The following is a 13,285-nucleotide window of genomic DNA, read 5'->3' on the forward strand; positions in this document are numbered from 1 at the left end:
CAGAATACTGGCGCTGCCACCTACCAACGTGATTTCAAGCAAGTTTGACCACTCTGAGCCTCTCATTTCCTTATTTGTTGAATGGGCACACCACCACCTACCCCATAGTGTAAGAAACATGCATGGTGATGGGTAATCTTAGCACAGCTGGGTACAGGGTCAAGTGCTTGCAATCTCTGAAATCGTGAAACAGACAAGCATTAGTGCTGTGTCAGTGCTAGTGGAAGCAGTAGGGTGGAGAGTATCCGAAAGGAGAGCTGTGAGTGCTGGGGTTCGTGTGACCCCCACTCCCACCCCATTCCCAGCTGCTGGCTGAAGCATCTGGGGTGCTTCATAGTTGGTGGGGTGTTTGTCCCAGAGTGCCCTGATCACTGGCTTCGCTGTGGTGGAAAGGGAGACTTCCTTGTTCCTGGACAGTTAGGACTGGCCATTGGAGATTTTTCTAGACTGAGTATTTTTTACTTCTTGGGTCTCAGCTGATAGTGGTGTTTCGTAAATTTTAATTTATTTACATCAAATTGATTCAAATAAAGTTGAACCAATGCTTAGAATGTATAACCTTCCTGGTCCCTTCTAGTCTCAAAATTGCCATGTCTCTATCATGTGTGTGGTGAAATACAGCTTGGCAAAGTCACTTGGGACATATCTTACAATGACATGATAGCTTTAGATGAGGGCCCTGCAGGTATTATTGGCAAACGGTAACACTTAACAAATAAAAATTTATTATTTTTATTTGATAAGAATTAATACATGGAGTCTCTGAGTCTGCTGCTATTTTGTTCCTTCAGTTTTGCTTCGTTGTTACACTCCACAAATGAGGGAAATCATTTGGTACTTGTCTTTCTCCTCCTGGCTTGTTCCCCAGAGCTTAATACCCTCCAGCTCCATCCATGTTGTTGCAAATGGTAGGATTTGTTTCTTTCTTATGGCTGAATAGTATTCCATTGTGTATATGCACCACATCTTTATCCATTCATCTACTAACGGACACTTAGGTTGCTTCCATATCTTTTTTTTTTTCTTTGACATATCTTCTTGTAGAGTAACATAAGCATGTATAGGTTTTAAACTACTAATTAAATTGCGTACACATATTAACATAATAGGAATACAGCTACATAACCAAAGCAGACCTACAATTACCAGCCATCTCCAGTGAAACCAAAAAAACCAGTTAGGTACCCTAGGCATTTCTGAAAACTTATCAATGATAAGATGGATATTGTCTAACTGAATTTGAATAGTTTGAGAAAAATCAGACAAATTAAAACAACACATTCCTGGGAAATGTTCACATCCCATATGTTCTTTTAACAGTAGATAGTCTGTAGTCGCAAGATTTTGGAGTGCTGCAACTTGCACTTCTCCTAATTCTTGGTTGAGTTCCGACAGTATAGATCCAGTCAAATTTGTTGTTTTACTGTATGCACAGGCCAGCTTAGATATCTCCTCTTTCATTCCAATGGCAAGTCCAGGAACTGGTGGGATGAATGCAGCTACAACTGCAATAGCGCCAGGATCTTTGTTGAAGTTTTTTTGTTTTTTTTTTTTGTAGATTATTATTTTTTATTGAAGGGTAGTTGACACACAGTATTACATTACATTAGTTTCAGGTGTACAACATAGTGATTCAACATTTATATACATGACAATTCTAGGTACCAGCTATCACCATACCAAGCTGTTACAATATCTTGACTATATTCATTACATCCCGGTTACTTATTATTTTACCATTGGAAGTGTATACTTTTTTGTGTGTGTGTGAGGGCATCTCTCATATTTATTGATCAAATGGTTGTTAACAACAATAAAATTCTATATAGGGGAGTCAATACTCAATGCACAATCATTAATCCACCCCAAGCCTAATTTTCGTCAGTCTCCAATCTTCTGAGGCATAACAAACAAGTTCTTACATGGAGAACAAATTCTTACATAGTGAATAAGTTCTTACATGGTGAACAGTACAAGGGCAGCCATCACTGAAACCTTCGGTTTTGCTCATGCATTATGAACTATAAACAGTCAGTTCAAATATGAATACTCATTTGATTTTTATACTTGATTTATATGTGGATACCACATTTCTCCCTTTATTATTATTATTTTTAATAAAATGCTGAAGTGATAGGTAGATACAAGATAAAGGTAGAAAACATAGTTTAGTGTTGTAAGAGAGCAAATGTAGATGATCAGGTGTGTGCCTGTAGACTAAGTGTTAATCCAAGCTAGACAAGGGCAATAAAACATCCACGTATGCAGAAGATTTCTCTCAGAATGGGGGGGTGAGGTTCTAAGCCTCACCTCTGTTGATCCCCAATTTCTCACCTGATGACCCCCCTGCAACTGTGCCTGTCTTAGGTTGTTCCTCCCTTGAGGAATCTTACCTGTCTCTGGCTAACCAGTCGTCTTCCGGGGCCATACAGGGAAATGTAAAGTTGGTAAGTGAGAGAGAAGCCTTATTGTTTGAAATGGTTAGCTTTTTACTTCTTTGCATATTTATGCCCTGTAGCTTCTATGCCCAGCATTTGTCTTGAGGTATCTTTACCACTTGGAAGAATTATGATACTCGGTAAATTTGATATGAGGGACAAATTCTATTTAAGGGTTGTAATTAGGAAGGAAGAAGAAAAGCTATAGAAGTAGCAGGTGGAAGAAAACATGGGAAGATTGATTACTTCTTTGACATATCTTCTTGTAGAGTAACTTCAGCATGTATAGGTTTTAAGCTACTACTTAAATTGCACACACACATTAACATAATAGGAGTATAGTTACATAACCAAAGCATATCTGTAATTACCAGCCATCTCCAGTGAAACCAAGAAAACCAGTTAGGCACCTTAGGCATTTGTGAAAACTTATCTGTGATATGGTGGATATTGTCCAACTGAACTTGGAACAGTCTGGGAGAAATCAGACAAATTAAAAGAACCCATTCCTGGGGAATGTTCACATCCCTTATGTTCCTTTAACAGTAAATAGTCTGTTGTAAGATTTTGGAGCGCTACAATTTGCACTTCTCCTAATTCTTGGTTGAGTTCCAACAGTATAGATCCAGTCAAATTTGTTGTTTTACTGTATGCACAGGCCAGCTTAGATATCTCCTTCTTCATTCCCATGGCAAGTCCAGGAACTGGTGGGATAAGTACATCTACAGCTGTAGCAGTGCGTGGATCTTTGTTGGGGTTTTTTGATGATCATCTTCTGGCATGAGTCTTCCCGAGAGTGCTGATGTTGGAAGTTCTTTTTCATATCGTATCTTAGTTCATTTTCAGGGTAGCCCAATTAGGCTTTGATCCTCTGTATAAACACAAACAGACCCTTTGCCTACACTTTTATATGCCCTTTATACTCTTGTGTAGAACTCATTGGAGGTTACCACACAGGAACTGCCCTTTTTTGTTTGTTTGTTTGTTTGTTTTTTTGGTATCACTAATCTACACTTACATGACGAATATTATGTTTACTAGGCTCTCCCCTATACCAGGTCCCCCCTATAAACAAAATGTTGTAGAATCACTACTTGCCTTCTCTGTGTTGTACAGCCCTCCCTTTTCTCCTACCCCCCCATGCATGCTAATCTTAATACCCCCCTACTTCTCCCCCCCACTTATCCCTCCCTACCCACCCTTCCTCCCCAGTCCCTTTCCCTTTGGTACCTGTTAGTCCATTCTTGAGTTCTGTGATTCTGCTGTTGTTTTGTTCCTTCAGTTTTTCCTTTGTTCTTATATTCCACAGATAAGTGAAATCATTTGGTATTTCTCTTTCTCCACTTGGCTTGTTTCACTGAGCATAATACCCTCCAGCTCCATCCATGTTGCTGCAAATGGTTGGATTTGCCCTTTTCTTATGGCTGAGTAGTATTCCATTGTGTATATGTACCACATCTTCTTTATCCATTCATCTATCGATGGACATTTAGGTTGCTTCCAATTCTTGGCTATTGTAAATAGTGCTGCGATAAACATAGGGGTGCACTGATCTTTCTCATACTTGATTGCTGCATTCTTAGGGTAAATTCCTAGGAGTGCAATTCCTGGGTTAAATGGTAGGTCTGTTTTGAGCATTTTGATGTACCTCCATACTGCTTTCCACAATGGTTGAACTAACTTACATTCCCACCAGCAGTGTAGGAGGGTTCCCCTTTCTCCACAGCCTCGCCAACATTTGTTGTTGTTTGTCTTTGGATGGCAGCCATCCTTACTGGTGTGAGGTGATACCTCATTGTAGTTTTAATTTGCATTTCTCTGATTATTAGCGATGTGGAGCATCTTTTCATGTGTCTGTTGGCCATCTGTATTTCTTTTTTGGAGAACTGTCTGTTCAGTTCCTCTGCCCATTTTTTAATTGGGTTATTTGTTTTTTGTTTGTTGAGGCGTGTGAGCTCTTTATATATTCTGGATGTCAAGCCTTTATCGGATGTGTCATTTTCAAATATATTCTCCCATACTGTAGGGTTTGTTTTTGTTCTATTGATGGTGTCTTTTGCTGTACAGAAGCTTTTCAGCTTAATATAGTCCTACTTATTCATTTTTGCTGTTGTTTTCCTTGCCTGGGGAGATATGTTCAAGAAGAGGTCACTCATGTTTATGTCTAAGAGGTTTTTGCCTATGTTTTCTTCCAAGAGTTTAATGGTTTCATGACTTACATTCAGGTCTTTGATCCATTTTGAGTTTACTTTTGTATATGGGGTTAGACAGTGGTCCAGTTTCATTCTCCTACATGTAGCTGTCCAGTTCTGCCAGCACCATCTGTTGAAGAGACTGTCATTTCGCCATTGTATGTCCATGGCTCCTTTATCAAATATTAATTGACCATATATGTTTGGGTTAATGTCTGGAGTCTCTAATCTGTTCCACTGGTCTGTGGCTCTGTTCTTGTGCCAGTACCAAATTGTCTTGATTACTATGGCTTTGTAGTAGAGCTTGAAGTTGGGGAGTGAGATCCCCCGTACTTTATTCTTCTTTCTCAGTATTGCTTTGGCTATTCGGGGTCTTTGGTGTTTCCATATGAATTTTTGCATTATTTGTTCCAGTTCATTGAAGAATGTTGCTGGTAATTTGATAGGGATTGCATCAAATCTGTATATTGCTTTGGGCAGGATGGCCATTTTGACGATATTAATTCTTCCTAGCCACGAGCATGGGATGAGTTTCCATTTGTTCATGTCCTCTTTAGTTTCTCTTAAGAGTGCCTTGTAGTTTTCAGGGTATAGGTCTTTCACTTCTTTGGTTAGGTTTATTCCTAGGTATTTTATTCTTTTTCATGCAACTGTGAATGGAGTTGTTGTTTCCTGATTTCTCTTTCTGTTGGTTCATTATTAGTGTATAGGAAAGCCACAGATTTCTGTGTGTGAATTTTGTATCCTGCAACTTTGCTGTATTCCAATATCAGTTCTAGTAGTTTCGGAGTGGAGTCTTTAGGGTTTTTTATGTACAATATCATGTCATCTGCAAATAGTGACAGTTTAACTTCTTCTTTACCAATCTGGATTCCTTATATTTCTTTGTTTTGTCTGATTGCTGTGGCTAGGACCTCCAGTACTATGTTGAATAACAGTGGGGAGAGTGGGCATCCCTGTCTTGTTCCCGATCTTTCAGCTTTTAGCTGTTCAGTATAATGTTGGCTGTGGGTTTATCATATATGGCCTTTATTATGTTGAGGTACTTGCCCTCTATACCCATTTTGCTGAGAGTTTTTATCATGAATGGATGTTGAATTTTGTCAAATGCTTTTTCAGCATCTATGGAGATGATCATGGGGTTTTTGTCCTTCTGTTTGTTGATGTGGATGATGTTGGTGGATTTTCGAATGTTGTACCATCCTTGCATCCCTGGAATAAATCCTACTTGATCATGATGGATGATCTTTTTGATGTAGTTTTGAATTTGGTTTGCTAATATTTTGAGTATTTTTGCATCTATGTTCATCAGGGATATTGGTCTGTAATTTTCTTTTTTTGTGATGTCTTTGCCTGGTTTGGGTATTAAGAGTGATGCTGGCCTCATAGAATGAGTTTGGAAGTAATCCCTTTTCTTGTACTCTTTGGAAAACTTTAAGGAGGATGGGTATTAGGTCTTCACTAAATGTTTGATAAAATTCAGTGGTGAAGCCATCTGGTACAGGAGTTTTGTTCTTAGGTAGGGTTTTGATTACCAGTTCAATTTTGTTGCCGGAAATTGGTCTGTTCAGATTTTCTGTTTCTGGGTCAGCTTGGAAGGTTGTATTTTTCTAGAAAGTTATCCATTTCTTCTAGGTTATTCAGCTTGTTACCACATAATTTTTCATAGTATTCTCTCATAATTCTTTGTATTTCTGTGGTGTCCGTAGTTATTTTTCCTTTCTCATTTCTGATTCTGTTTATGAGTAGACTCTCTTTTTTTCTTGATAAGTCTGGCTAGGGGTTTATCTATTTTGTTTATTTTCTCGAAGAACCAGCTCTTGCTTTCATTGATTCTTTCTATTGCTTTATTCTTCTCGATTTTTATTTATTTATGCTCTCATCTTTATTATATCCCTCCTGCTACTGACTTTGGGCCTCCTTTATTCTTCTTTTTCTAGTTTCATTAATTGTGAATTTAGACTGCTCATATGGGATTGTTCTTCTTTCCTGAGGTAGGCCTGTATTGCAGTATACTTTCCTCTTAGCGCGGCCTTTGCTGCGTCCCACAGATTTTTGTGGTGTTGAATTATTGTTGTCATTTGTCTCCATATATTGCTTGATCTCTGTTTTTATTTGGTCATTGATCCATTGGTTATTTAGGAGCATGTTGTGAAGACTCTATGTGTTTCTGGGATTTTTCATTTTCTTTGCGTAATTTATTTCCAGTTTCATACCTTTGTGGTCTGAGAAGGTGGTTGATACAGTTTCAATCTTTTTGAATTTACTGAGGCTCTTTTTGTGGCCTAGTATATGATCTATTCTGGAAAATGTTCCATGTACGCTTGAGAAGAATGTATATTCTGCTGCTTCTGGGTGTAGAGTTCTGTAGATTTCTGTTAGGTCCATCTGTTCTAATGTGTTGTTCAGTGCCTCTGTCTCCTTATTTATTTTCTGTGTGGTTCATCTGTCCTTCAGGGTGAGTGGAGTGTTGAAGTCTCCTAGAATGAATGCATTGCATTCTATTTCCCCTTTTAATTCTGTTAGTATTTGTTTCACATATGTACATACTCCTGTGTTTGGTGCATAGATATTTATAATGGTTATGTCTTCTTGTTGTATTAACCCTTTTATCATTGTGTAATGTCCTTCTTTGTCTCTTGTGATTTTCTTTGTTTTGAAGTCTATTTTGTCTGATACAAGTATTGTAACTCCTGCTTTTTTCTCCCTATTAGTTGCATGAAATATCTTTTTCTATCTCTTCACTTTTAGTCTGTGTATGTCTTTGGGTTTAAAGTGAGTCTCTTGTAAGCAGCATATAGATGGGTCTTGTTTTTTTATCCATTTAGTGACTCTGTGTCTTTTGATTGGTGCATTCACTCTGTTTACATTTAGGGTGATTATCAATAGGTATGTACTTATTGCCATTGCAGGCTTTTCAACGTAGATTATTAGCAGTTAAGTTTTTGGGAATCAGACGTTATATACAGATTTTAAAACTAAATGGGGATGAGTGCTCCTGACCTGTGAGTTGTTCAAGGGTCAACTGTATTTTATTGTTTTTGATGCTATTGTGAATGGGATTGTTTTATTTCTCTTTCAGATATTTGTTAGTGTATAGAAATGCCACCGATCTTTATGTTGATTTCTGTATTATACAACTTTAGTGAATTCACTTATTCTAACAGTTTTTTCTAGTGTCTTTAGTGTTTTCTATATATGTAAGATCATGTCATAAACATACAAAAACAGTTTACTTCTTTCTTTCCATTTTGGATGGATGCCTCACTTCTTTTCCTTGCCTAATTGCTCTGGCTAGTACTTCCAGTACTGTATTGAATAGGAGTGGTGAGAGTGGCATCCTTGTCTTGCTCCTGATCTTAGAAGGAAAGATTTAGCTTTCCACTGTTGATGACATTAGCTGTGGGCTTGTCATATATGGCCTGTATTATTCTGAGATACATTTCTTCTGTGCCCAATGAGTGTTTATCATGAAAGGATGTTATATTTTGTCAAATGCTTTTTCTGCATTTATTGAAATGATTATAGGATTTTTTCTTCCTCGTTTTGTTAGTGTGGTATATCACATACATTGATTTTCATGTGTTGAACCATCCTTGCATCCCAGATATAACTGCCACTTGGTTCTGGTGTATGATCCTTTTAATGTGCTGTTGGACTTGGTTTCTTAGTATTTGGTTGAGGATTTTTGCATCTTTGTTCATCAGGGATATTGGCCTATAATTTTTTTGCTTATGAATATATGCTGGTACTGTAAAATTAGTTTGGAAGTGTTCCTGCCCCTTCAGTTTTTTGAAAGAGTGTGAGGATTGATATTACTTTTTCCTCAACTGTTTGATTTCTGACTCTTATTTCCTTACTTGGTTTTGGTCTCTTTAGACTTCCTATTTCTTCATGATTCAGTCTTGGTAGGTTGTATATTTCTAGGAATTTGTCCATTTTTTCTAGGTTATCCAACTTGCATTTACTATTATGTCATGATTACATCCCCTTATTAAGAGGCCATGGTGTGAAAATGGCTAACACAGATCTGTATTGAAATCCCAGCTTTACCACTTAAGAGTTTGCATGTGGGTAGTCATTTTACCTTTGAACTTGGGTCTGCATCCTTGTCATGGAGATATTACTCTTAACCACACTGGGCTAAGTGAGGATTAGATAGATACTCTGGGAAAGCCCTTGGCACATAACCTGTACCAAGCACTTCTAGAAGCTCCTTAAGACCCTTTTCCCCCACGTGAGCAGAAAGTCTCTCCCTCCCAAGAATAATCACCTTCCTGACCTCCGTCACCATAGATTATTTCCCCCTGCATTTGAATTTCTAATATTTATGGTGAACAGGGCTTGTTTCACTTAGTATTATGTCTCTGAGATTCATCCACGTTATTGTACATGGCAGGAATTTATTCATTTTTCTTCATTCTTACACTGTAGCTCCTCTCAAGAATATGGGGATTCTGCCAGAGTTCTAACCCTAATGTGCTAAGGCATCTGCCATACAGAGTTGAATGAATTTCTCTTTTATACATCTGGGACTGTAGTAGCCTTGGAACACCTTTGGAAAAATTGAGAAAATAGTCCAAACCATTTTCTAAAGGGGTTAATCTCTCAGTATCCCAAGAAAGGCTGTGAGCCTTAACTTTTCTGGTTTTTGTGGTCTAACAGCTCTGGTGCCTCCCAGCAGATGACTTCTGCTATCTTATCTGGCTTTTCTTCTTCTCCCTGGGAGTGCTGGTTTACTGCATGTGGCTCCATCCCACCAGGAAATGGAAGTCCAGCAATTCCGCTTTAAATGCATAGCTGTGCCCCTAGGACAATAAGGGAAATTCCTAGGGACCAAAAAAGGGGGTGGAGGAGGGGGGAGCTGAAACTCCAGTGGGTAAAAGAACACAAGTCAGGGTTGCCCTGAGGCATTGCAGAAACTTGGGCCCTAGAGCCTCTGATTTTGAACTGCTGGTGGGGGGAGCAGGAGCCAAAGCCTTAGACCAGTCAGGGAAGGGAGCTGGAACTGTAGTCTTCTCCTCAGCCCATAATACAGGTCTCTTCGCAAAATCCTTGAATGGAAGAGTGGGCTAGGAAGTAAAACCCTCCTGATAGCAGTAAAGTGTGTGTGTTTAGCTATGTGGGTGCAGTTTATGATTTTTCAGCTGAGGATCTGACCCACAGCTTCTCCTCCTAGGCCTTCAGTGTTTGCAGTTAGACTACCTTTGATGTCCAGGAGATCCAAGGCGAGAAACAAAGAATTACTACCACAGAGGAGCAGCCTGCTGTGAGGGCAGACACGGAGTCAGAACCCCATCCCCCCCCCAGAGCACCTCAGCCTGTCATAAAATAGCTATGTTTAAAATGGAAAGAAACAAAGGGTACGATTTTAAAATATGAGCAAGAGATAGTCACTAGCAAGAATGACAGCAGATCTGAGGAAGAACCACATGTGAGTTTTAGAATGGTACTTAACATGGTGCCTTGCATTGAGGAGCCACTTAACTGTTCATTTATTGCAAACCTGCTGAAGGTGGTTTGGTTTTGGCAACTAATTCTCAATAAAAAACTCATGACTTTCCACAATGTGAAGTTACCTTGGTGGAACCTCAACTTTAGGAGCATCCACTAATACCATGTTCTGTTGGTTTTGCAATGTGTTGACTCGGCTGAGATTGGAGTCACAACTTGGAGGCACTTTCAAGCAGGTGTGATAGGCATTTCCCATGTGGTGGGGTTTCAGTGAATCTCAGGATTGGCCTGTGTCCAGAAGGTCCTGTCTCTAACTGGCTAGTTCCTGGGATTCCTTTTACATAAGGCTTTGTTTCCTGAAGACCCATTATATGTCATATCATTTTTAGATATAGAAGAACCTACATAAAAATTTGACTTACATAAAATACCTAGGAATAAACCTAACCAAGGAAGTGAAAGACCTATACCCTGAAAACTACAAGGCACTCTTAAGAGAAACTAAAGAGGACATGAACAAATGGAAACTCATCCCGTGCTCCTGGCTGGGAAGAATTAATATCGTCAAAATGGCCATCCTCCCCAAAGCAATATACAGATTTGGTGCAATGCCTATCAAATTACCAACAGCATTCTTCAATGAACTGGAACAAATAGTTCAAAAATTCATATGGAACCACCAAATACCCCGAATAGCAAAAGCAATCCTGAGAAGGAAGAATAAAGTGGGGGGATCTCGCTCCCCAACTTCAAGCTCTACTGCAAAGCCACAGTAATCAAGACAATTTGGTACTGGCACAAGAACAGAGCCACAGACCAGTGGAACAGATTAGAGACTCCAGACATTAACCCAAACATATATGGCCAATTAATATACGATAAAGGAGGCATGGACATACAATGGGGAAATTGACAGTCTCTTTAACAGATGGTGCTGGCAAAACTGGACAGCTACATGTAGGAGAATGAAACTGGATCACTGTCTAACCCCATACACAAAAGTAAACTCAAAATGGATCAAAGACCTGAATGTAAGTCATGAAACCATAAAACTCTTAGAAAAAAACAGGCAAAAATCTCATGGACATAAACATGAGTGACTTCTTCATGAACATATATCTCCCCGGGCAAGGGAAACAAAGGCAAAAATGAACAAGTGGGATTATATCAAGCTAAAAATCTTCTGTACAGCAAAGGACACCATCAATAGAACAAAAAGGTATCCTACAGTATGGGAGAATATATTCATAAATGACAGATCCGATAAAGGCTTGACATCCAAAATATATAAAGAGCTCACACACCTCAACAAACAAAAAGCAAATAATCCAATTAAAAAATGGGCAGAGGAGCTGAATAGACAGTTCTCTAAAGAAGAAATCCAGATGGCCAACAAGCACATGAAAAGATGCTCCACATCGCTAATCATCAGAGAAATGCAAATTAAAACCACAATAAGATATCACCTCACACCAGTAAGGATCACCATCATCAAAAAGACAGACAACAACAAATGTTGGTGAGGTTGTGGAGAAAGGGGAACCCTCCTGCACTGCTGGTGGGAATGTAAATTAGTTCAACCATTGTGGAAAGCAGTATGGAGGTTCCTCAGAATGCTCAAAATAGAAATGCCATTTGACCCAGGAATTCCACTTCTAGGAATTTACCCTAAGAATGCAGCACTCCAGTTTGAAAAAGACAGATGCACCCCTATGTTTATCGCTGCACTATTTACAGTAGCCAAGATATGGAAGCAACCTAAATGTCCATCAGTAGATGAATGGATAAAGAAGATGTGGTACATATATGCAATGGAATATTACACAGCCATAAGAAAAAAACAGATCCTACCATTCGCAACAACATGGATGGAGCTAGAGGGTATTATGCTCAGTGAAATAGACCAGGCAGAGAAAGACAAGTACCAAATGATTTCGCTCATATGTGGAGTATAAGAACAAAGGAAAACTGAAGGAACAAAACAGCAGCAGAATCACAGAACCCAAGAATAGACTAGTAGTTACCAAAGGGAAAGGGACTGGGGAGGATGGGTGGGAAGGGAGGGATAAGGGCGGGGAAAAAGAAAGAGGTCATTACGATTAGCATGTATAGTGCGTGGGGGGCACGGGGAGGGCTGTGCAACACAGAAGACAAGTAGTGATTTTACAGCATCTTACTACGCAGATGGACAGTGACTGAAGGGGTATGTGGGGGGGACTTGGTGAAGGGGGAACCTAGTAAACATAATGTTCTTTCTGTAATTATAGATTAATCATACCAAAATTTAAAAAAAAGAAAAAAAATTTGACTTACAGATTAGAAAAGTAATGTGCAGGTGTCTCTCATCAACGTACAGCGGGAAGAGCTGGATCCACAAACCTCATAAGAAGGTTTATATAAGCGAGTGTATTCTTGGAGGACCTTTGATCACTGCCCCCTGCTCCGCCATGTTTTGAGTGCCTCCTGGCTGCCAGGCCTGCACTAGCGGGAAGGATGTGAGGGTGACTGTAACACTGGCCCTCCTTCCCTGGAACTTACATTCCAGCTGACCTCCGAGTCTGCCCCCAGAACCCTTACAAATGCATGGAATGAATTGAATCTGTTGTGCTTCCTTCCTCAAAACTGTTGATGATCTTATGGATTTCTGCTGAGTGTTCAGCTTTTGGAGCAAGATGAGGCACCACAGCTATATAAACTACTGAGTGTATAGACATATTGGCTAGCTAGCAGAAAACTAGATACCATAGTTTTTTCAAGCAAATGAATTGGTTAAATAATCAAGTTTAACTTCTCCAGATTTACTAATTCCACCACTGTAAATCTTTTTAGGACGATGTGAGGCATAAGGTTCATCTGAACACCTTTGGATTCTTCAAGGATGGGTACATGAAGGTTAATGTCAGTAGTCTTTCGGTGAATGAGCTTCCAGGAACCACAGACAAGGACCCAACTGTAAGTGCCTTCCCAGGAGATCAAGGGCTGTGCCCTTTTCTGTTCCTTAGGTGAGAGCTTCACCCCATACTTAAATGTAAATTATCAATATGGAGAAAATTAAACCTGTGAGCAGGCATCAGACAGTTTTACCTTTAACAGTTAAGTTGTAATTCTTGAATAATTTTAGCAATGGGTGATTCTTCTTACAAAGTGAATGCTAAGAAAACCGAGAAGAGACAAAGCCAGAAGAATCACCTTTTCTGCCCT

The 13,285-nt window shown here is 39.3% G+C and overlaps 1 protein-coding gene across 1 annotated transcript in view; it reads left to right on the plus strand.

The window, feature by feature from the left end:
• GPR107 (G protein-coupled receptor 107) overlaps positions 1–13,285 on the plus strand; it is a 72,841-nt gene that overhangs the window by 17,606 nt on the left and 41,950 nt on the right. The window contains exon 2 of the mRNA XM_036913612.2: positions 12,914–13,036. Within this exon, the coding sequence (XP_036769507.1) occupies positions 12,914–13,036 (123 nt within the window). The remainder of the gene's footprint in view (positions 1–12,913; positions 13,037–13,285) is intronic.

This window comes from Manis pentadactyla, chromosome 3, assembly GCF_030020395.1.
Source record: "Manis pentadactyla isolate mManPen7 chromosome 3, mManPen7.hap1, whole genome shotgun sequence".
Classification (NCBI taxonomy): domain Eukaryota; kingdom Metazoa; phylum Chordata; class Mammalia; order Pholidota; family Manidae; genus Manis; species Manis pentadactyla.